At 56.7% G+C, this 20,772-nt stretch overlaps 3 protein-coding genes across 3 annotated transcripts; 2 read left to right on the top strand and 1 right to left on the bottom strand.

The window, feature by feature from the left end:
- Nucleotides 1–3,288: 3,288 nt before the first annotated feature.
- Nucleotides 3,289–3,909, bottom strand: C8A04DRAFT_25065 (P-loop containing nucleoside triphosphate hydrolase protein; the record flags this gene model as incomplete). Its single annotated transcript, XM_062779417.1, has 1 exon — nucleotides 3,289–3,909. The coding sequence occupies one exon, from the start codon at nucleotides 3,907–3,909 to the stop codon at nucleotides 3,289–3,291; it is 621 nt and encodes a 206-aa protein (XP_062640631.1).
- A 2,591-nt stretch (nucleotides 3,910–6,500) lies between these two features.
- C8A04DRAFT_9230 (uncharacterized protein) lies at nucleotides 6,501–7,280 on the top strand (the record flags this gene model as incomplete). Its single annotated transcript, XM_062785408.1, has 1 exon — nucleotides 6,501–7,280. One exon carries the CDS (start codon nucleotides 6,501–6,503, stop codon nucleotides 7,278–7,280), a length of 780 nt encoding a protein of 259 aa, XP_062640630.1.
- A 1,402-nt stretch (nucleotides 7,281–8,682) lies between these two features.
- On the top strand, nucleotides 8,683–20,644 carry C8A04DRAFT_9288 (uncharacterized protein; the record flags this gene model as incomplete). Its single annotated transcript, XM_062785431.1, has 3 exons — nucleotides 8,683–8,737; nucleotides 8,835–20,339; nucleotides 20,436–20,644. 3 exons carry the CDS (start codon nucleotides 8,683–8,685, stop codon nucleotides 20,642–20,644), a joined length of 11,769 nt encoding a protein of 3,922 aa, XP_062640629.1.
- Between the last annotated feature and the right edge of the window lie 128 nt (nucleotides 20,645–20,772).

Here is a 20,772-nt window from a genome sequence, read left to right as displayed (position 1 = left end):
TGTGTGGGTTTGCGGTGGGGAGGAGTGTTTATTGGAAGGGGGAGGGGGGACAGCTGGAGGGGGACCAGGGGGGGGTGGTTGTTGAGGTTAAGTAAGGGATGTTACAGGATCAAGGTGCAAATTTGGGAAGGGGGGGGGGGTAAGAGATGACCGTGTTTTGTCATGGGGGATGAATAAGGGTACTGGGGTTGTGAGTTTCTACGGTTTGTTTCGTTGGATCTTGTTTCTGTCACTGTAGTTTTATATTGTGAAGTATCCTTTTCTGTTCTCTCTCGTGAGGGGGGAGGTGGTTGTTGTTGAGGTTCAAGAGGGGAGAGAATCTTAGAATTATTATGATGGGATGCTGGGGGTTTTTGAGGATTTTTTATCGGTTTTCGGTCCCTTGGTAGTGTTCCTTGGAAGGGGTGTGTTTCGGTTTTCTGAGGGAGGGTGGATTATTTCTGTACGTTTTGGGTCTGCTTCTTCTCCCGCAGTGTCTTTCCTAGCTCCTACCACTTATCTCGTGGCTTAATCTCAAGTTCTTGAACTCTCCTCTTCTCCTTACGGGGGTTGGTCACTCCTTCATTCCTCTCCTATTCGTCTCGGTGTGTTCTGAGTGACAGAAGCGCCCGGAATAGTTGGCTGTGTTGGCTGAGTCTACATACACAGTACCTAGTTTTATCTCCAATCCACGGTTGTATCTCGAATGTTTGATCTTGTCTTCCTCACCAGCCTCCTGGTGCTTGTGGAATTTACCACCTTAAAGTCTTTAAACTGACTGACTATGAATTGCCACAAATAGAATGACACCTTGGTCGTATCAGGGGGGCGATACACTTTATCAGGGCTTCCTTTTACATGTCTAGCGAAGTGTAGCACAACGCATGAGAAATGGCCGTCACTGGCCGTCATGAGAATGTCGATTGAGCAACTATATACAGAGATCTCATTATACATGTCGCGCGACTGGTGTTTTCCAGGCCCTTCAACCGTTTTGCCTGGGTTATAGAGCCTCCCCAGCCCATCAAGGAACTTCTCCACGGAACGGTTCAATTACTCGGCCCGATGCTCCTAGAGATGTGCTACAGCTACAATCCGCCGGGTGGACGATGAGGGCCGCGAGATGGACGAGCCTAAGGATGTGGAATGGGCGCTGATATAGAACATCATATTCGACCTCCTTTTTTGTCTCTCTTTGTTTTTTTTTTTTTGGGTGTTTTTGTCTCTCTCTTTTTTGTCTTCTTTTTTTTCTTCTTCTTCTTTTTTTCTTTGTGGAGCAGTGGGAGAAGTTTTAGTAACAGTTTCGAGAGTACTTGACGGAGCTCGGGTTGGGTGTTTGGAGGGGCGTTTGTGTAGATAGCTAACCTTGTCGGCACAAATCCCAAGCTGGCTGGTTGTAAACAACACTTGAAATGTAGGTTGGACAGGGCCGATTGCGGTGACCCATTTTAGCTTGCTTCGTATAAAGAGATTTTTCCATCGTAGCAGCTTTTATCTGCTCGACGAGGTGGCGCGCTTCGTTCGTCCTCCAAAATGCTGCCGCGGGTTCTTCTCCCTTGTCCACCCAATCTTGGATAGCCAGTTTGGTCTCAACCTCGAGCTGCTTGGTTGATGTATCACATACGGCGGCAGCCGAGGTCCAGTACTTCGTGTCAAAGCTGTTCGACGGTTTGACTCGTTTCCTCGCTTCTTCGGCTTTGCCGTTCAGAAATGTGAGTTGATTCAAGAGATCCGCTCGCCCTCGTTTGCTTGATAACCCTCGTTTGCTCGATGTTCGTTCCGGAATCGTTGGCAGGCCGATTGGCGGGCCGGTTGGCCTTGCTTCTAACAACGGCATTGTAATGGGGCGGGCGTTCCTTGCTTTCGTGGGCTGGGTGGGCTTTTGTGGATAGGTGAGGAAGGAATTCCGGTGATTTAAGAACTGAGTTGTAGGAAGCAGGAGTATTTAAAACAAGAATTTCTAGTTCATACAGGCCCAAGCACTTAAACCTTAGATAAAGTATTGTGGGAGGTTCGCAGGGGTCTGGCTATAGTCTTAAAGGAGCGAATGTAAGCTGTAGCCAAGTGGGGCAAGCCCGAGAGTTGTTTCCCTCTGTTCTAGAAAAATAACTTGGGGAAGGTACTTTAAAATCGTTTCAGTTACGATCTCTGACTTGGAAAATTCGTTCGGCAAACTCAGCTATTTCCCCGTCACCCATGAAACATGATGTGTAGTCTGGAGAGGTGTTTCGTGCAGCACCTGGCTCCTTGAGACCAATGTCTTCACCTCCTGATAATTGTTATGTGCATACCTTGGTCTAATGCGGTGGATTAATGATGCTCTCAACCTGCGATAGGGTCGAGGAGGGGCACGGATATAGTATCCCAGCGGGTCAGACCCAGCCACTATTCACACAGAAACCGCCGATGGACTCCCTACGCGAGTTTCGTCGAATGCTTCAGAAGCTATTACATAACAACGTTACCCAAGAGCTTTGCAAACGGCAGCCCCCATGGCACTGAATTAAGTAACCCGATCAAATAAACCCACCGTCTACTTTCTACTAAGTTTTACTCTCCTGAAATAAAAAGCAAATATCCCAAAAAGCTCACCACCAAGCCCTATCCCCATCCGGAAGAATAGCGGTTGGTAGCTACGAAAACTCTTTCCGGTGAAAGAACTTTTCTTCGCTGGCCCCGGGAATCGAACCCGGGGTCACTTCGATTTACGACGGCGATGCTCCCCCCAACGCCGCTGCGCCAAACACGGTTGTTTGGCATGTTGGGAGGAGCTGGTGACTGTTTCGGTGCGGGATCTAAAATAAGTATATAGTGTGGGAGGGAAGGAGGGTATGGAAGGAGGGTGTTTGGGTTCTTTGTAGAGCAGCCGGAGCAGTTTCAAATAACAGTTTCGAGAGTATTTGACGGAGCTCGGGTTGGGTGTTTGAAAGGGGGGTTTATGTGGATAGCGGCCATGTTTGTTCTGCTGAGCTCTCAACTAGGATAATCTAAGTGATGTGGAAGACAACGACGTTTAGTTCTCTACTGCTTGATCTGGTCACTTTTTACCCACGGTAGGGTACTGCGTAAGTCTTCCTCGTAGTCACCTTGGCCGTCTCGGCTTATACCCTAGTAGGTTAAAAGGGCTGTTGTGCATGGAGGAGCATTGCAATCGACCGACCGTCTTACTTCCACTTACGTTAATTTTCTCCGGCTCAACCCTCTCGGAACGCCGTATTGCTTGCTGGAGCGGCCGAAGCTCGACCGAACCGTCCGGTTCTAGTCTGGGATTATCTTGCTGTTAAGGCTCAGTTCATACGAGTAAAGCCACTACACCCCCGACGTAGCCCCCAAAATCCGCTCCAGCACCCGATCCCTCACCCCCTCCACATCCCCCATCGAGTCAACCTCAGCCACATTCCCCCCCGACGGCCGGCACGGCGCCTCAAACCGCCTCCTAAAAAGCGCCCGCGAATCCTCACCTTGCCTCTCAACCCTCGCAGCCTCCGGCGGCCTCTCCACACCAGTCCGCTGACTCCTCATCGGTGTCCGCGCGCGCATCCGCTGGTCTAACACGTCCAGGTCTGCGACTCGACACTCAACGTACCAGTACACCATGCCGTGTTCCTCGGCGATGGCGGAGCCCTGGTCGAGGCCTTCTTGGAAATTACAGGGGCTGTCGATGATTATGTTGCAGCCTTGGGAGGCGATATCGCGGGCGAGGGCCCATTGGAGGTTGTAGGCTTGTTTGGCGATGGTGTCGAAGGTGAGGTTGGTGTCTTCGAGGAGGGACGATCGGAGGACATCGTGGTCGAGGACGACGCCGCCGAGGGACTGGCGGAGGAGTCGGGCCAACGTACTTTTGCCGGAACCGGGGGCGCCGGACATTTGGATGAAGACGCGGGGCTGCGATGGGGGGTTATCGGACGCGGGGTCCTTTACGGTGCCCATCTTTTCTCGAGATCTCGAGATCGGGGTGCACACTTTTAGGGTGCACACTTGTGTACTGACCTTGGAGACTTTGTCCAGACCCCGCGGGAATGAGAAGAACGGGTGAAAGGAGCGTTGCGAAAAGGTGTTCGCAGCTCAAAGTCCCCCTCCCCCCCCGTTCGTAACTCCCACGATGCCGACCGTTCCGTGAACGAATGTGTCGATATTTAGCGAGCGGCGAATGCTTCCACAAGCCGGCCAGGCTCGGCTCCTCCTAGTATTGTTGCGCGTCCCTCTTGTGCCGTCTCTCCGACCCACAGTTCAACCCACAGCTTAATCCGGCCCCATTCGTTATGCAAAGCCTTTTTACGCAGGTGCGCCTGCCGGCCAGGGGGACGGGTCTGACTGAGTCTCTAACAAGTCGGAAAAGTCGGTGGGTGGCGGAGGTGGCAGGTTTGGGGCCGTTTTATGTCTCGTCTGATTTGGAAGAGAAGGAGGGGGGGTCTTGGCTGGTTCAGCTCGGGTTGATGACAAGTAAGTACTAGTAAGGCGGAGGTTCAGCTTGGCGGGGCACTGAGACTGAGGCTTGCTGACAAGGCGGCGGCGTGGGACGGTCGAGGTGGGTCGGTTGGAAGAAGGCGGAATTTTGTCCGTTTATTTTACGAATGGATGGAAGGGGGATTGGGACGGGCGGGAGGCAGGCAATGGCCTGAAACTGGGAGACAGTGGGAGTGAAAGATGGATGTTGGGAGGTAGTTACACCAAGACAGTGGAAGGTCGTACGATGTCTCGAACTGATACCGATATGGGAGAACTGTAGATGGGTACCCCACAATTGGTTGAGCTCTTGGCATCGGCACTTGTGCTTGGCACGGGCTTGGCGAAGAGATTCCTCAGCGCTACACCCAATCAGGAATGGAGCAACCCTGAGGGTCCACAAATGTTGGTAATCTTCAAACCCCGGAACTCCATTCCTCAGCCCTGTAGATCTCCCGACTGTTCTCGGCCCGGAACTTTCATCAGGCAACCTCAAATATCCGCTGAATAGGTACTTCCTTCAAAAGAGGTCCCTGTCTTGAATTGAATTGAGCAGAGGGCTGCTCACGGGAATACGCAATGGCCAAGAACATCCACCCAGCTTCATCTATCCCCGTGCCAATCCCGATCCAGGCTGGACTTGTGACCAACGAAAGTCCAGTGTCACTGCGCAACTTGTGGACTGTTTGGTGCGTGTCGCGGTTTTGGGTCTTGACCACGGCCGTGTGCCTCGGATTCTAGGTTTGGCGCAATCCAACGTCGTCCTTCTGGTGGTGCTGATGGGGGTGGCATTGGCTAGGAAATTCGGATGATTACTCCTTCGTACCGCAGTTTCGCGGTCGCCCGAACAGTGCAGCAAATCCATCGGGCCCCGCCGCAGCCCACTGCTACCCACTTACCTGCAGAAACCTAGGTTACCCCCAACTCGATGCGCTTACCTCAAGTACCATTTGCTAAAGGAGCATAGCTGGCCGTCAACTTGCGTCTCCGACTCCTCTATTATGAAGGGTGGCTTGGCAGCTTCCCCCCTTACCTTCGTCGTATGCCCCCGTATACGGTGCCTGTGCCGCGCCTGGTGTAAGCCTTTTCTAGTTTCCGTCACGTTCGCCGTGGAAACATCGGTTGGCCGGCCTGGAACGGACGGAACTCGACTAGTTGGCTACGGATGAGGCATGGGGGGGCGGCCCGGAGCTGCTTGCAGGCAAACATACCAAGCAGGGGAAGGGGGAAGGGGAATGGGGGATGGGGGAGAAGAGCAGAAGCAGACATCCGGGTTGGGCTAGTGGCGTTCGGCCGTTTCGAAGTCAAGCCCTCTTTCTCCCAGCCAGCCTGCCCCTGTCCGCCCAATCCGGCCTCGTCCCCGTCGTTGAGACTGAGGAAGAAAATTCCGATCTGGTTCAGTCGATCAGAGATGATGACGTGCTGTTCAGACTTGGGTCTTGGTCCGGTCGAGGCCTGGACATCCAACGTTCAACACCCAACGTCCAACGTCCAAGCCAAGCCAAGCCATCGATCGACCCGCGGCATCCCCCGTGGATCTGTGAATCTGTGTTTTGCGTCTGCCCAGCCCAGAGGCGCCTGTGTCTGAAGAACAGTTCCTCGAACAGGTCCCCGACCGGGCCCACGCCGCGTCTGCTTGCCTCTGGATGGTGGACATGATGGGATAGTGGGACGACGGACGGCCCAGGTACCACGCCGCCCCAGAGTTGAGTGCCCGCGGACGATGGCCGTCTGGAGCTCTGGACTTTTCGAGAGGGAGAGGCAAGGACAGGGAGAGAGGACCAGGGATATAAGGATGGTGTTGAGTCCCCCTCAATCGTCTTGAAATTCCTCATCCTCACACTCTCTCACCAACCACTCCAGTCCTTCCTTAGGCTTCAGCTTCTTCATTGCCTGGTGCAATATCCTTTCCTTCCACACTCCTTCACAGCAGTTCTCGTTGATCGGGCCTGCACGACATTCCTTTTCAGGACAAGACACAGTTTCTAGTATCGCACTAGCTCTCTCACTCTCCTTCCTTTTACGGTCTTTTATTTTTTGAAATAATACCCCCTATTCCAAACCCATCCTTCAAGATGTTCACTCTCAAGTCTTTCGTCATGGCCTATGGCCTCGCGGCTGTCGCTGACGCCCACATGCTCCTGCGTCTGCCTGCCCCTTACACCAGCCCCGCCATCCAGAGCAGCCCGCTCGCCGCCGATGGCAGCAACTTCCCGTGCCAGAGCACTGGCGGCCCGTTCCAGGGTACCCCGACCAAGATGGCTAAGGGCTCCAAGCAGCAGCTCGGCTTCACCGGCTCGGCCGTCCACGGTGGTGGCTCGTGCCAGGTCTCCATCACCTACGACAAGAACCCCACCAAGGACAGCTCCTTCAAGGTCATCCACTCCATCATCGGCGGCTGCCCCGCCCGCAACACCGCCGGCAACCTGCCCCCCAACCCTGACGGTGCCGCCCCGGACACCTACGACTTCACCATCCCCGACGACATCCCCAGCGGCGAGGCCACCCTCGCCTGGTCGTGGGTCAACAAGATCGGTAACCGTGAGTTCTACATGAACTGCGCCCCTGTCACCATCGACGGCGAGGGTGGCTCCGAGTCTGCTCTCGCTGCCCTCCCGGACATGTTTGTCGCCAACATCGCTTCCCAGGGTACCTGCGCTACCAAGGAGGGTGTCGACACCGAGTACCCCAACCCGGGCAAGTCGGTCGAGAAAGCGCCTGGCGCTGCTCTCGGGCCCCCGGTTGGCGAGTGCGGTGCTTCCAGCGGCGGCGGCTCCGGTGGCTCGGCCACTGCCAGCGCTTCGCCCGCCGGTACCCCCGCTGCCCGCTTCCGTCGCGCTCCCCTCGTTGTGTAAATCGACTATTTGTACGAAACGAACACAATACTTTCCGCTTTTGGCTCTCTTTGGCCTTTGAGTAAGATCTGAGTGATTGGATATTTACTCGGGGCTGGGGCTCACGTTCGCTTTTTTGCACATTCGTTCTTTTGCACACTGGGGACTGGGCTCTTTCTTTTGAGAGACGCTGCGGTCTTGGTCACTCGCTTACAACGACGATTCGCCGGGGAAGTCGGCACACAAACACACTCGCTTAGACAATTTACGGGGCACTCGCTACAGATGACAATTGGGGACATTCGCTTGATGATGAAGACACTCGCTTGGGCAACACACTCGCTTGAGAGACAGAACAGAACAGACAATCAAGGACACACTCGCTTGTTGGTCATTCGCTTGGACAACAACAGCTGGAACACACACTCGTTTGGAATAGGATTTTCAGAAAAGAGAGACGGGTAGACGGAACTGGAAGATGGAGAACGGAGGAGTAGCTTTCGAGCTGGAAACATTCTTTCCCGCGCCTGGGTAAAGGCTAGAGTGGATGGTGGTTGAGGACAGTCATTCCTTCAGATTTAGATCTCAATTGCATTCCTTTATGATTGATGATGATGAAAATTATTTCCCAGCTTGATTATTTGGTGATTACTGGGTTGAATTGTGGTACAATCAGAATTCTTTTCAATTCCCGCTTGAGGGCGCAGTCTCTCAAGTCCTCTAATTATTCATCCACTTTTCAGTCGCTCCTTGGATTGTTTTCCACAGGTATGACATTGGCAGAGCAGCCACCGACACCTTCACGTGTAAGTCGGGGAGGGGCGATAAGATAAGCTCCTCTAGGTACGTACCGCTCCGCATAGTCCGGATAACCGGGCGCAGTGCCAAGACAAATCAAACCACCAATCACACGCAAGTAGTGGAGAACACTAGCCCCGGAGAAACGTTCTTGCACGCCTAGCGCACTTTGATTTCGCGGCAGCATCCCCCAGCTTCGCGTACCCTCTGGGGTTTTTTTGATCAACGCGCATCGAGAAGCAGAGCATTGGCCTTGCTTGCTGGGAGCTACCCTTAAACCCGTCCGACGAGATACCCCTTCCACACTCTTTCTCTTCACAACTCATCGCCAAACTAATGAAAGTACATTTGACCATTCGACATAATTCATTCGATTTGTGATATACCGCGCCACAGTCGACCGTACATTTAAAGGTTATTTCGACTCTCGGCTGCTAATTAGCATCATCCAACCACTTTCACCTTCAAGAAGCTTCGCATGCGCGAGTCCAGCTTTCAACCGCAACGATCACAGCCGAATGCTCCCGCAACCGACGCTGCACAATTGGAATAACCCCGCGATTTGACTTGGTAGAGGGCGATCCCCGTTATCGCCGTGCCTCCCGGAAGGGTGCATGTCGCAACCATGGCGAGCAGTCTCATCGAGGATGTGGTGAGGAAGTTGAGCGTCGCAGAGATCGGTGAGGCATTGCCCCCTTATGCGCCCGCCATTCCCATTCCCACGGCTCATTGCACGGGGAGTCATGGCAGAGAACTAACTACTGATTACTACCACAGAGCCTCGTATCAAGGTCGAGGCCGCATCGGCGCTGCGCGACAGTCTTGACCATTACACCAGCGGCCCCGCATACCCGATCTTCCTGAAGCGATTGATGCCGATATTCGTCAACATCCTCCGCCAACCATGCATCCTCTACACCTCCACCCCCGAACAGACCAACACGCAAAAGCTGCGCAACTGCTTGCTCGAGATCTTCCACCGATTGCCCACCTCGTCGTCCCCGACCGAACCGTTCGAGCCGTACGCCGAGGAAGTGGTAGATTTGCTGATGCAGCTGGTCCGGAACGACAACGAGGATAATGCCGTGCTCTCCGTGAAGATTATCTCCGACATCATGCGCCACCAGCACAAGCTGATGGCCAACAAGGTCCAGGGGTTCCTGTCCCTGATCCAAGAGCTGTTCCAGCAGCTGAGCCGCGTCGTCCGGGAGCAGCTCGACAACACCCCCCCAGCCGCCGCCCCGACAGTACCGCCGTCTACGCCGGGGAGTACACATACCAGCCTGCTTCCACATCAGCAGTCGCCGAGGGCGGGCTCACCAGCGGCCGTGGGGGCCGATTTCAACGTCGATGCAGGCCAGCAGTCGAACCGCAACTTGCTGAAGGGGATGCAGTCATTTAAGGTCTTGGCTGAGTGCCCGATCATCGTCGTTTCGATTTTCCAGGTGTACCGCGGGAGCGTCGCGCAGAATGTTAAGGCCTTCGTGCCCCTGATTAAGGAAGCCCTGCAGTGCCAGGCCATGGCGCAGGAGCAGGCACACGCCGACGCGGCCGCGAAAGGCACCATCCATACGGGCGTCAGTCCCAATATCAAGAACCGCGCGGCATTTGGGGAGTTCATTACGGCCCAGGTCAAGACGATGAGCTTTTTGGCCTACCTGCTCCGGCAGTATGCTAATTTGCTGTCCGACTTTTTGGCGAGTCTCCCTGACATCACTGTTCGTCTGTTGAAGGATTGCCCGAGGGAGAAGTCAGGGGCACGTAAGGAGTTGCTCGTGGCGATACGGCACATTATCAACTTTAATTTTAGGAAAATCTTTCTACCCAAAATTGACGACTTGCTGGACGAGCGAACGCTTATCGGCGACGGCCTGACCGTCCACGAAACGATGCGGCCCCTAGCGTTCAGCATGCTCGCAGACCTCATACACCACGTCCGGGAGAGCCTGTCGCCCGAGCAGATCCGGAAGACGGTCGAGGTCTACACGCGGAACCTGCAGGACAACTTCCCGGGCACCAGCTTCCAGACGATGAGCGCCAAGCTCCTCCTTAATATGGCTGAGTTCATCGCCCGTCTGCCGAACAAGGTCGATGCGCGACACTACCTCATTATGATCCTCAACGCCATCGGCGACAAGTTTGCTGCCATGAACAGGCAATATTTGAACGCTGTGAAACTCTCTAAGCAGTACGATCAGTTGGCCATTGATAACACACCCGAGACCTATCTTCCCGATAAGGAGACCCCGCCGGACTGGGACGAGGTCGATATCTTCAACGCCATGCCGATCAAGGCGTCGAACCCGCGGGACCGCGCGGCCAACCCGGTCGTTGACAACAAGTTTCTCTTTCGGAATCTGATGAACGGGCTCAAAAACACCTTTTACCAGCTCAAAAGCTGCAATCAGCCGGGGGCCGTCGACCTTACTGGGGCGCCTGCACACTGGACTGACGCCGCGTACGGGTTCACCGCCGAGGAGGTCAACGTGATCGTCAAGCTCTTCCGCGAGGGCGCTTATGTGTTCCGGTACTACGAGATAGAAAAGCCGGCGGCCGAGTCACCCTACAGCTCGCCCGTGGAGTACATGGCCAACTTCTACATGATTTCTAGTAGCAAGGAGGAGAAGGACCTACTCGAGACGTTCGCCACGGTCTTCCATGCCATCGACCCGGCCACGTTCCACGAGGTATTCCAGCAAGAGATCCCACGACTTTACGACATGATTCACGAACATACTGCTCTACTTCATATCCCCCAATTCTTCCTCGCCAGCGAGGCCACTTCGCCCAGTTTTTGTGGTATGCTCCTGCGCTTCTTGATGGAGCGCATTGAGGACGTGGGCTCGGCCGACATCAAGAAGTCGTCGATTCTGCTTCGTCTGTTTAAGCTTGCGTTTATGGCGGTCACTCTGTTCGCCTCGCAGAACGAGCAGGTACTGCTCCCCCACGTTGTCGACATTGTCACCAAGTCGATTGAGTTATCGACCAAGGCCGAGGAGCCGATGAACTATTTCCTCTTGCTGCGATCTCTGTTCAGGAGCATCGGCGGCGGCAAGTTCGAGCACCTCTACAAGCAGATTCTTCCACTGCTAGAGATGTTGCTCGACGTGTTGAACAACCTCCTCCTGGCGGCCCGCAAACCCGCCGAGCGGGATCTCTACGTCGAGCTCTGTCTGACGGTGCCGGCTCGTTTGAGCAACCTGCTACCGCATCTCAGCTTCCTCATGCGCCCGCTGGTGGTCGCCCTGCGTGCAGGCACGGATCTGGTCGGCCAAGGACTGCGTACGCTCGAGCTCTGCGTTGACAATCTCACGGCTGACTACCTGGATCCCATCATGGCGCCCGTGATCGATGACCTTATGACCGCCCTCTTTGATCACCTGAAGCCTCACCCTTACAGCCATTTTCATGCTCACACAACCTTGAGGATCCTGGGCAAGCTGGGCGGGCGGAACCGGAAATTCATGACGGACGCGCTGCCTGTGACGTTCCAGGAGTACGTCGATGACCGGACGAGCTTCGATGTCCGTTTGATTGGGTCCAAGCGGGACAGGGCGTTCCCGGCGCACCTTGGCGTGGAGCTTGCTATCCAAAAGCTGATGGAAGTCCCCCGGCCGGCCAAGGGACCACAGCCGTCGGCGTCGAAGCAGTACGATCCTTACTACAAGCGGCAGGCGCTGAGCTTGATCATTGCGCAGGTCAAGTTGCGCGTGGGATTTGACAACTTGCCGGACGACCTCCCCCGGATTCTCCGGCTCCAGGTGCAGGATCTCATCGGACGCAACAAGTCGGTCGACATTTCGCCGTTTGAGACGTCAGACCGGGAGCGCTCGACGGCGAAGAAGGACGACGAGGAACAACTCCTCAAGCGGCTCATCAAGGCGCTCATGTACGCGCAATCCATGCCTGAGTTCAAGGCGGAGGTGGATGCACTGCTGCTCAACCTAGCACGCCACTTTACCATTCTCGAGGTCGGCCGGGCGCTGGTCGACATGAAGCGGGCGTACAGTCCCTTCGACACCAAGTCGGGCGACGGCCCGCTGTTCCTCGACAGCCGGGTCCTGTCGGACGCCATCTTGGAGTCGTTGGCCTCGGAGAACGTGGACATTCGCGACGCGGCGGAGCGTCTGATCAAGGAGATGCACAGCTCGGCCGTCATTATCTTTGGGTCGCCTGCGCATGTGGCTCGTCTGACACTGTTCAACAGCCTGGCATCCACGTTCTGCCATGGGTGTTACCAAGAAGAGTGGTTCACCAAGACGGGCGGGACGCTCGGCATCAAGGCGCTCCTGACGGATGTCGAGCTCGGCGATCTCTGGGTCGCGGCCAAGCAGATCGATTTCGTCCGTGCGCTCATGTATGTCATCAAGGACATGCCGCAGGATCTGCCGGAGAAAACAAGGCGGTCGGCACAGGTCACGCTGGAGGCTCTCTTGACTAAGCTCACCAAGAATATAAAAAAGGCGGACTGTCTTCCTGCGCCCCCAGCATCCGCTGCCACGGCTGGGGGTGCGGCCCAGCCGCTGCCGCAACCGCAACCGCATCCCAAACACTCGCGCATGGCCCAGATCGTCATGATGCTCAACGGGGAGCTGTCGCATATGAACCGACACGTCCGGGATACGGCAAGGCGGTCGCTGGAGTTGATTGCCAAGGCTTCGGGGGCCGAGGTCTGGGAACTGGTCGAGCCGCATCGCAAGCAGCTGCTGCAACCTATCTACGCCAAGCCGCTGCGGGCACTACCCTTCGCCATTCAGATCGGCTTTATCGATGCCGTGACCTACTACATGTCGCTGAAACGCGACTTTGTGGCCTTTGACGAGAACCTGAACCGGCTACTGATGGAGTCGCTGGCTCTAGCGGACGCTACCGACGAGTCGCTGGCCGGCAAAACGCTCGAGTTCCGCACGCACGACTTCATTGTGAACTTGCGGGTGTCGTGCATTAAGATCCTCAGCAGCGCCATGTGCTTTGACGAGTTCGGCAGCGGCACTAACAACCCGACCCGGCTCAAGGTCGTCTCGGTGTTCTTCAAGTGTTTGTACTCGGACTCCACGCCGACCATTGAGGCTGCCAACGACGCGCTCAAGCTGGTCCTGCAGCATACGAATAAGCTTCCTAAGGACCTGCTGCAGTCCGGCCTTCGGCCTGTGCTGGCTAGTCTCCAGGATGCTAAGCGCTTGACTGTTCATAGTTTGGACAATCTTGGTCGGTTGCTGCGGCTGTTGACGACGTACTTCAAAGTTGAGATTGGGGCGCGGTTACTGGAGCACGCTAGGCAGATAGCAGAGCCTGCGTTCTTGCAACAGATCTCGTTCACGTTTTTCGAGCAGCACAACTCGCTGAAGGTGATTGCGGCGATCTTCAACATCTTCCACCTGCTTCCGGACGCGGCCAAGCAGTTCAAGGAGCGGGTCATCGACAACGTGCTGGACCTCGAGGAGAAGCTGCGCCGCACGCACCACAGCCCGTTCCGGCTGCCGGTGTACAAGTACCTCAACAAGTACCCGTCGGATGTGTGGGCGTTTAGCCTGGCCAAGCTGGAGGAGCTCAAGTACGGCCGGTTCCTGTCGCAGGTGTTGCGCCACGCAGACAGCGGCGTGTTGCGAGATTGGGGGGCGGCTAATGTTGAGTTCATCATCAAGACGTGCAACAACAGTATCTCGCAGGGCCGGGACAGCCGGTTCACGGCTATTATTAACACCATCAATATGCTGGACGCGCTGTGTCAGTTCCCCAACACGCTGTCATGGCTGGACAACAAGGAGCATATCGACTGGCTGAAGACGGTTGGTAAGGAGCTGGAGCGGAATCTCAAGGCGAACTCGCTGCCACCGAACTTGCGTCTGCCGGCTGACCAGGCCTCGGAGCAGCTCATGGCGATACTGACGAAGGCGCTTGCAAGGAACCCCAAGGAGCTGGATCCGCTGTTTGGGCTGATTGAGTCCATCACGGCCGATGACTTCCGCGAGTCGCCGGCCTTGCTGTCGCACATCTACAAGCATGTTGTGTGCAACGAGTCGATTGATTTCTGGAGGACGACAGTCCTGCGTTGTCTGGAGGTGTACGCTGGGAAGACTGCGTCGCAGCGGACAAAGTGGTATCTCCTGCACAATATTGTGAATCCCATCGTTGCGATGGACGTGATGCGGCACTGGAACAATGGTGAATCGACGACAACGGTCAACAATAAGAGTCCTCGATTCCTAGACAAGTCGGTCATCGACTCGATCAACACCAAGATCTGGAAGGTCAACCTGCCAGATCCGCAAGACGATCTCGTGCAGCCACGCATCGACCACACGCGCATGGAGGTGCTCCAGCTCTCGGCCATGATCGTCAAGTACCACCACTCGATCCTACAGGACGCGCGGAAAGACTTCATCAAGTTTGGGTGGGCCTACATCCGACTGGACGATGTCATCAACAAGCACGCGGCGTACGTGGTCATCGGGTACTTTATCGCGCACTACGAGACTCCAGCCAAGATTGTCACGCAGATCTACATCTCGTTGCTCAAGACGAACCAGAACGAAGGGCGGGCGCTTGTGACGCAAGCGCTCGAGTTGATGGCGCCGGTCATGCCGAAGCGCTGCAACACGGCGTTGACGGACCGTAACCCGGTGTGGGCGGTCGCGCCGCGGCGGATCTTGGCCGAGGAGAGCCAGAACGTGCAGCAGATGACGTGCATTTTCCACTTCCTGGTGCGACATCCGGACCTGTTCTACCACACGCGCGACAAGTTTGCCATGTTGATCATCCAGTGCCTGCGCAAGGTCGCGTCGCCGCCGAACCCGTCCAACGAGAGCCGGAAGCTGGCACTTAACATGATGTGGCTAATCTGGCAGTGGGAAGAGCGGCGGGTCGAGGGGAAACTGAGCGAGCCCCTGCGCGCGGTGTCGGAGTCGCCCAACACCAAGAAGAGGAAGTTGGGGGGTGAGTTGGTGACAGCTTCGTCGCCTTCCACTGCAAGGCAGCAGCCGGAGAAAGCCGAGTTCCAGATCCCGCTGATAGGCCGACAGAAGATGGTTAAGTACCTGGTCGAGTTCATCGCGCAGCTTAATGAGCGGTACCAGCTTCCCTCGGCCAAACCGCGCGACCCGACATTGCCCGTGCTCCCCTCGCCAACGACGGAGCTGTGCAAGAAGGCCATGACGCTGCTGTACAACCTGCTGCAGCCGCAGTACTGGGGTGACCTGGAAATGGACCTGTTCCCCAACGTCACGGATGTGGTGCTGGCCAGCGAGAAGTCGGCCGGGTTGCTCGCGGGGGATCCTTCGGAGACGGAAAAGGGCGACGAGAAGTTTATTACGAACATCATCAACACGCTGCAGGTGGTGCGCATCATCCTCAACTTCCAGACGGACGAGTGGATCCTCAAGAACATGACGCACGCGCAAAAGATCCTGGAGAAGTGCCTCAAGTCGGAGAACCCGGAGGTCCAGGACTGTCTGCACGTGGCCGACAAAAAGTATGATGGCGGGCGGGACATCAAGCCGATCGTGCGGCGGATTCTGGATGCGGTGCCTAAGGACGTGCCAATGGAGGATGCCGATGCGGACGGGGAGTCGGAGGCGCAGACCTCGGAAATCATCGCCTTCTTCTCCGGGATCGCGACGGAGAGCATGGCCGCGTCGAACTACGTGTCGGGCATCAACGTGCTGTGGTCGCTGGGCAACTGCAAGCCGTCGACGATCGACCAGCACATCACCGCCATCATGAAGTCCCTACAGACAAAGCTCGCGCGGGATCATGTCTCGCACTACGCCGCGCTGGCGCACCAGGCCAGTGGGATCCGCCCCCCGCAGCAGGATCCCAACGCGCCGACCGAGATGAACGCGTACGACCTCGAGATCCAGACGGGGCTGATCCTCAAGGCTGTCGAGGTCACGTCGATGCGCATGGAGATTCTGGGGGATAACCGCCGGCCGTTTCTCAGCGTGTTGGCGACCATTGTGGAGAAGTCGCTGCATGTGGCGCTGTGCGAGAAGATCCTGGAGATGGTGGAGGGCTGGGTGTTCCGGTCCGAGGGGACGTGGCCGACGCTTAAGGAAAAGACGGCTGTGCTGCATAAGATGATCTCGTTTGAGCACCGCCAGGACCCGACGATGCTGATGCGGTTTTTGGATCTCGTGCTGCGCATCTACGAGGACCCCAAGATCACGCGGACGGAGCTGACGGTGCGTATGGAGCATGCGTTTTTGATCGGCACGCGGGCGCAGGATGTCGAGACGCGCAACAAGTTCTTGTCTATCTTTGACAAGTCGCTGTCCAAGACGGCCAGCGCGCGGCTGAGTTATATTATCTTGTCGCAGAACTGGGACACGCTTGCGGACTCGTACTGGCTCGCGCAGGCCACGCAGTTGTTGCTGGGTGGCGTGGATACAAACCCGACCGTTCAGCTGCACGCTGAGGACTTCCGCACACTGCAGCTGTCACAGCTGGCCAACACGTACGCCCGCGATAGCCGCGAACCAAGCAGCATGAGCGATGACAAGTACGAGGCGTTTATGGCTGGCCACCGACGGTTTGTGGCCGAGTTGGGCGAGGTGCGGGTGCGTGATATTCTGGATCCCATCACGCAGCTGCAGCATGTTGATTCCAGCTTTGCGCACGAACTCTGGGTCGCGCTGTTCCCGATGTTCTGGTCGGCCACGGCCAAGGAAGACCGGCCCGATCTCGAGCGCGGGCTTGTCGCGCTGCTGACCAAGGACTACCACTCGCGGCAGATGGACAAGCGGCCGAACGTCGTGCAGTCGTTACTCGCGGGCGCCGTTAAGACGTGGCCGCTGTGCAAAATCCCCCCCCACGTGCTCAAGTTCGAGGCTAAGACCTACGACGCTTGGTACACGGCGCTGTATCAACTGGAGAACTCGGCGCTGCAACCCGAGATCGACTCGGCCACCGTGCGCGAGAGCAATCTGGACGCGCTGGTGGACCTGTACGCGTCGCTTGGGGAGGATGATTTGTTCTACGGCACGTGGCGCCGGCGCTGCCAGTTCGTCGAGACCAACGCGGCGCTGTCGTATGAGCAGCACGGCATGTGGGAGAAGGCGCAGCGCATGTATGAGACGGCGCAGATCAAGGCGCGCACGGGGGTGATTCCGTTCTCCGAGTCGGAGTACATGCTGTGGGAGGACCACTGGGTGCTGTGCGCGCAGAAGCTGCAGCAGTGGGAGGTGCTGCAGGATTTTGCTAAGCATGAGAACTTTCAGGATCTGTTGCTGGAGTGTGCGTGGCGGAACCCGGAGTACTGGCAAAATCAGGAGAACCGCGACCAGCTGGACACGCTCATCAAGGGGGTCATGGATGCGCCCACGCCGCGCCGGTCTTTCTTCCAGGCCTTCATGTCGCTGCTGAAGCTGCACAACAAGCAGGAGACCATGCCGGACTTTAGTCGGGTGGTTGATGAGGCGATTCAGTTGTCAATTCGCAAATGGCACCAGCTGCCAAAGCGGCTGACGTCGGCTCATATCCCGGTGCTCCAGAACTTCCAGCAGCTGGTCGAGCTGCACGATGCTAGCGTCATCTCGCAGAGCCTCAACAGCACCATCGCCAGTAATCTTGATGTCAAGTCTGGCGAGCTGAAGTTGCTGCTGGGCTCATGGCGCGATCGCCTGCCCAATCCGTGGGACGACATCGTGGCCTGGCAAGATCTGGTTACATGGCGCCAGCACATCTTTGGGTTGATCAACGGGACGTACTTGGGGTTGGTGCCGCAGCAGCCGCAGAATCCCGGGGGGGTGTCGTTTGCGTATCGGGGTTATCACGAGACGGCGTGGATCATCAACCGGTTCGCGCACGTCGCGCGCAAGCACGCACTCCCCGAGGTGTGCATCAACCAGCTCAGCCGCATCTACACGCTGCCCAACATCGAGATCCAAGAGGCGTTCCTCAAGCTGCGCGAGCAGGCCAAGTGCCACTACCAGAACCCGGACGAACTCACCAGCGGCCTGGACGTCATCAACAACACCAACCTCAACTACTTCAGCGCCCCGCAAAAGGCCGAGTTCTACACCCTCAAGGGCATGTTCCTCGAGAAGCTCAACCAAAAGGAAGAAGCCGACAGCGCCTACGGCACCGCTCTGTACTTCGACATCACCGCCGCCAAGGCCTGGGCCGAGTGGGGGTACTTTAACGATCGCAAGTTCAAGGAAAACCCGACCGATCTGGCCGCCGCCAAACAAGCCCTCACCAGCTACCTTCAGGCCGCGTCCAGCTACAAGGACCACAAGTCGCGCAAGCTGATCGCCCGCATCCTGTGGCTGCTGAGTCTAGACGACGCCAACGGCACCATTGCGTCTGGGTTTGACGATTTCAAGGGCGAGGTGCTGGTGTGGTGGTGGATCACTTTTATTCCGCAGCTGCTGGTCGGGCTGGGGCATAAGGAGGCGCCTCGCGTGCAGAACATTTTGCTCAAGATTGCCAAGACGTATCCGCAGGCGCTGTATTTCCAGCTGCGCACCAACAGGGAGGATATGTTGGCTATCAAGAAAAATCAGGATGCGAAAGAGCGGGCGAAGAGGGTGCAGCAGCAGCAGGCTGCTGGCAAGGCGAATGGGTCGGCCCCGGCTTCGGCGTCGGCTTCGGTGTCACCGCAGTTGGCGAAGAAGGAGCCGGGTTCGGCGGGGGGTGCTGAATCGACGAGTCGGCCGGCTACGGCTAATGGTGCAGAAGGCAAGACGGAAACCAAGGCTGAGGGCGAGGCTGCTGCTGCTGTCAGCACACCTGTGACGGCTACCGCTCAGACGCCGTCATCTGCTGGTCCTGCCGGTAATCCCAATGCTGGGAATGCTGGTGAAAGTTCCGGTGCCGCCGGCCAAAAGAAACCCCCTTGGGAACTGACGGAGGAAATTATGAGCGTTCTCAAAACGGCGTTCCCGCTGCTCGCACTGTCAATGGAGACCATGGTTGACCAGATCCAGAAGCACTTCAAGTGTCCGCCCGATGAGGACGCGTATAGGCTCATCGTTGCTCTTCTCAACGACGGCCTGGCCTACGTCAGCCGCATGCCGACCTCGTACGCGCGCGACGTGAAGCTACCCCAGGCGACGGAGAATAACATCACCCGCTTCGCCGAAACCATCCTCCCCAGCCACATCCGCGGCACCTTCGAGGCCGACTTCGTCAAGGTCAAACCCACCATGTACGAGTACATCCACAACCTGCGCAAATGGCGCGACAAATTCGAAGAGAAACTCGACCGCCGCACCACGCCCGTCCCCCTCGAAAGCTTCGCCCACTACTCCCCGCACCTCAGCGAGTTCCGCTACCAGAAATTCGACGACGTCGAGGTCCCCGGTCAATACCTACAACACAAGGATAAGAACCAAGACTTTGTCCGCATCGACCGCTTCCTGCCCGACGTCGACCTGGTGCGCACCATCGGCGCATCCCACCGCCGTCTGCAGATCCGCGGGCACGACGGCAGCGTACACGCGTTTGCGGTCCAACACCCCGCCGCGCGCCACTGTCGCCGTGAGGAACGCATCCTGCAGCTGTTCCGCCAACTCAACCAGACGCTGGCGGGCAAGAAGGAGAGTCGTCGGCGGGACTTGCAGTTTACCCTCCCGCTGATGGTGCCGCTGGCGCCGCATATTCGCCTAGTACAGGAGGACGTGTCGTATATCACGCTGCAGGGGGTGTATGAGGACCATTGTCGCCGGCATGGGATTCAGAAGGATGAGCCGGTGTTGTATACGATGGAGAAGCTGCGCGGGTTGGTGGATGCTAAGGGACCGGTACGCTCTTCTTTCCTTATTTTTATTACTTCTTTCCCACAGTATGATTCTAACAGGTCACAGAAACTAGCCGAGCACGCCGTAACAGCCCGCCTCGAAGTAATGCGCGCCATCCAAGAAAAATTCGTCGACACCACCCTCGCCCTCGAATACTTCCAAGCCGCCTTCCCCGACTTCGCCGAATTCTGGCTCTTCCGCCGCCGCTTCTCCTACCAAATGGCCGCGCTCACCTTCATGACCTACATCCTGCACATCGACAAGCGCTACCCACACAAAATCAACATCGCCCGCGGGTCTGGCAACATCTGGGGGTCCGAACTCATCTCCTTCATGGCCACCAACAGACCGTATTTCCATAACCAGGAACCTGTGCCGTTCCGGTTGACGCCGAACCTGCAGACGCTTATGGGCCCGCTGGCGACGGAGGGGATTTTTGCGAGTGCGATTATGGCGATTGCAAGGTGTTTGACGGAACCGGAGTTTCAGTTGGAACATGCGCTGACGCTGTTTGTGAGGGATGAGATGATGTTTTGGTTTACTAGTGCGCACCATCATCATCGACCTAGCGCTGCCGGAGGCGCCTCCGGCGCCGGAGGCAGTGGTGCAGGTGCTGGCGGTGCGGGTGGTTCAGGTGCAGGCGGTCTTGGAGCGGGTGGCTTGACGGAGGCCCAGCTGAGGGACACGGTGCAAGGGAACAGTGAGATGATTGTGAAAAAGGCGGTGTCGCTTGCTCAGGCGCCTGCGGGGAATCTGCCGGCGCATCAGACGGTGATTGATTTGATCGCGAAGGCGGTTAATCCGATGAATTTGGCTATGTGTGATGCGTTGTGGATGCCGTATTTGTAGGGGGGCATCCTAGGGAGGATATGGGAAGGAAATCGAAAAGGGAAGGGGAGATATCACGATAGGGGTGGATTTAACTCCTCGAGGCATCGGGGTTTACCTGGGTTTTTTACTTCGATTTTAGAGCCTTT

This window comes from Dichotomopilus funicola, assembly GCF_033296635.1.
Source record: "Dichotomopilus funicola strain CBS 141.50 unplaced genomic scaffold C8A04scaffold_4, whole genome shotgun sequence".
Lineage (NCBI taxonomy): Eukaryota > Fungi > Ascomycota > Sordariomycetes > Sordariales > Chaetomiaceae > Dichotomopilus > Dichotomopilus funicola.
The sequence above is the reverse complement of the archived record's forward strand: the minus strand, read 5'-3'. Positions and strand labels throughout refer to the sequence as shown.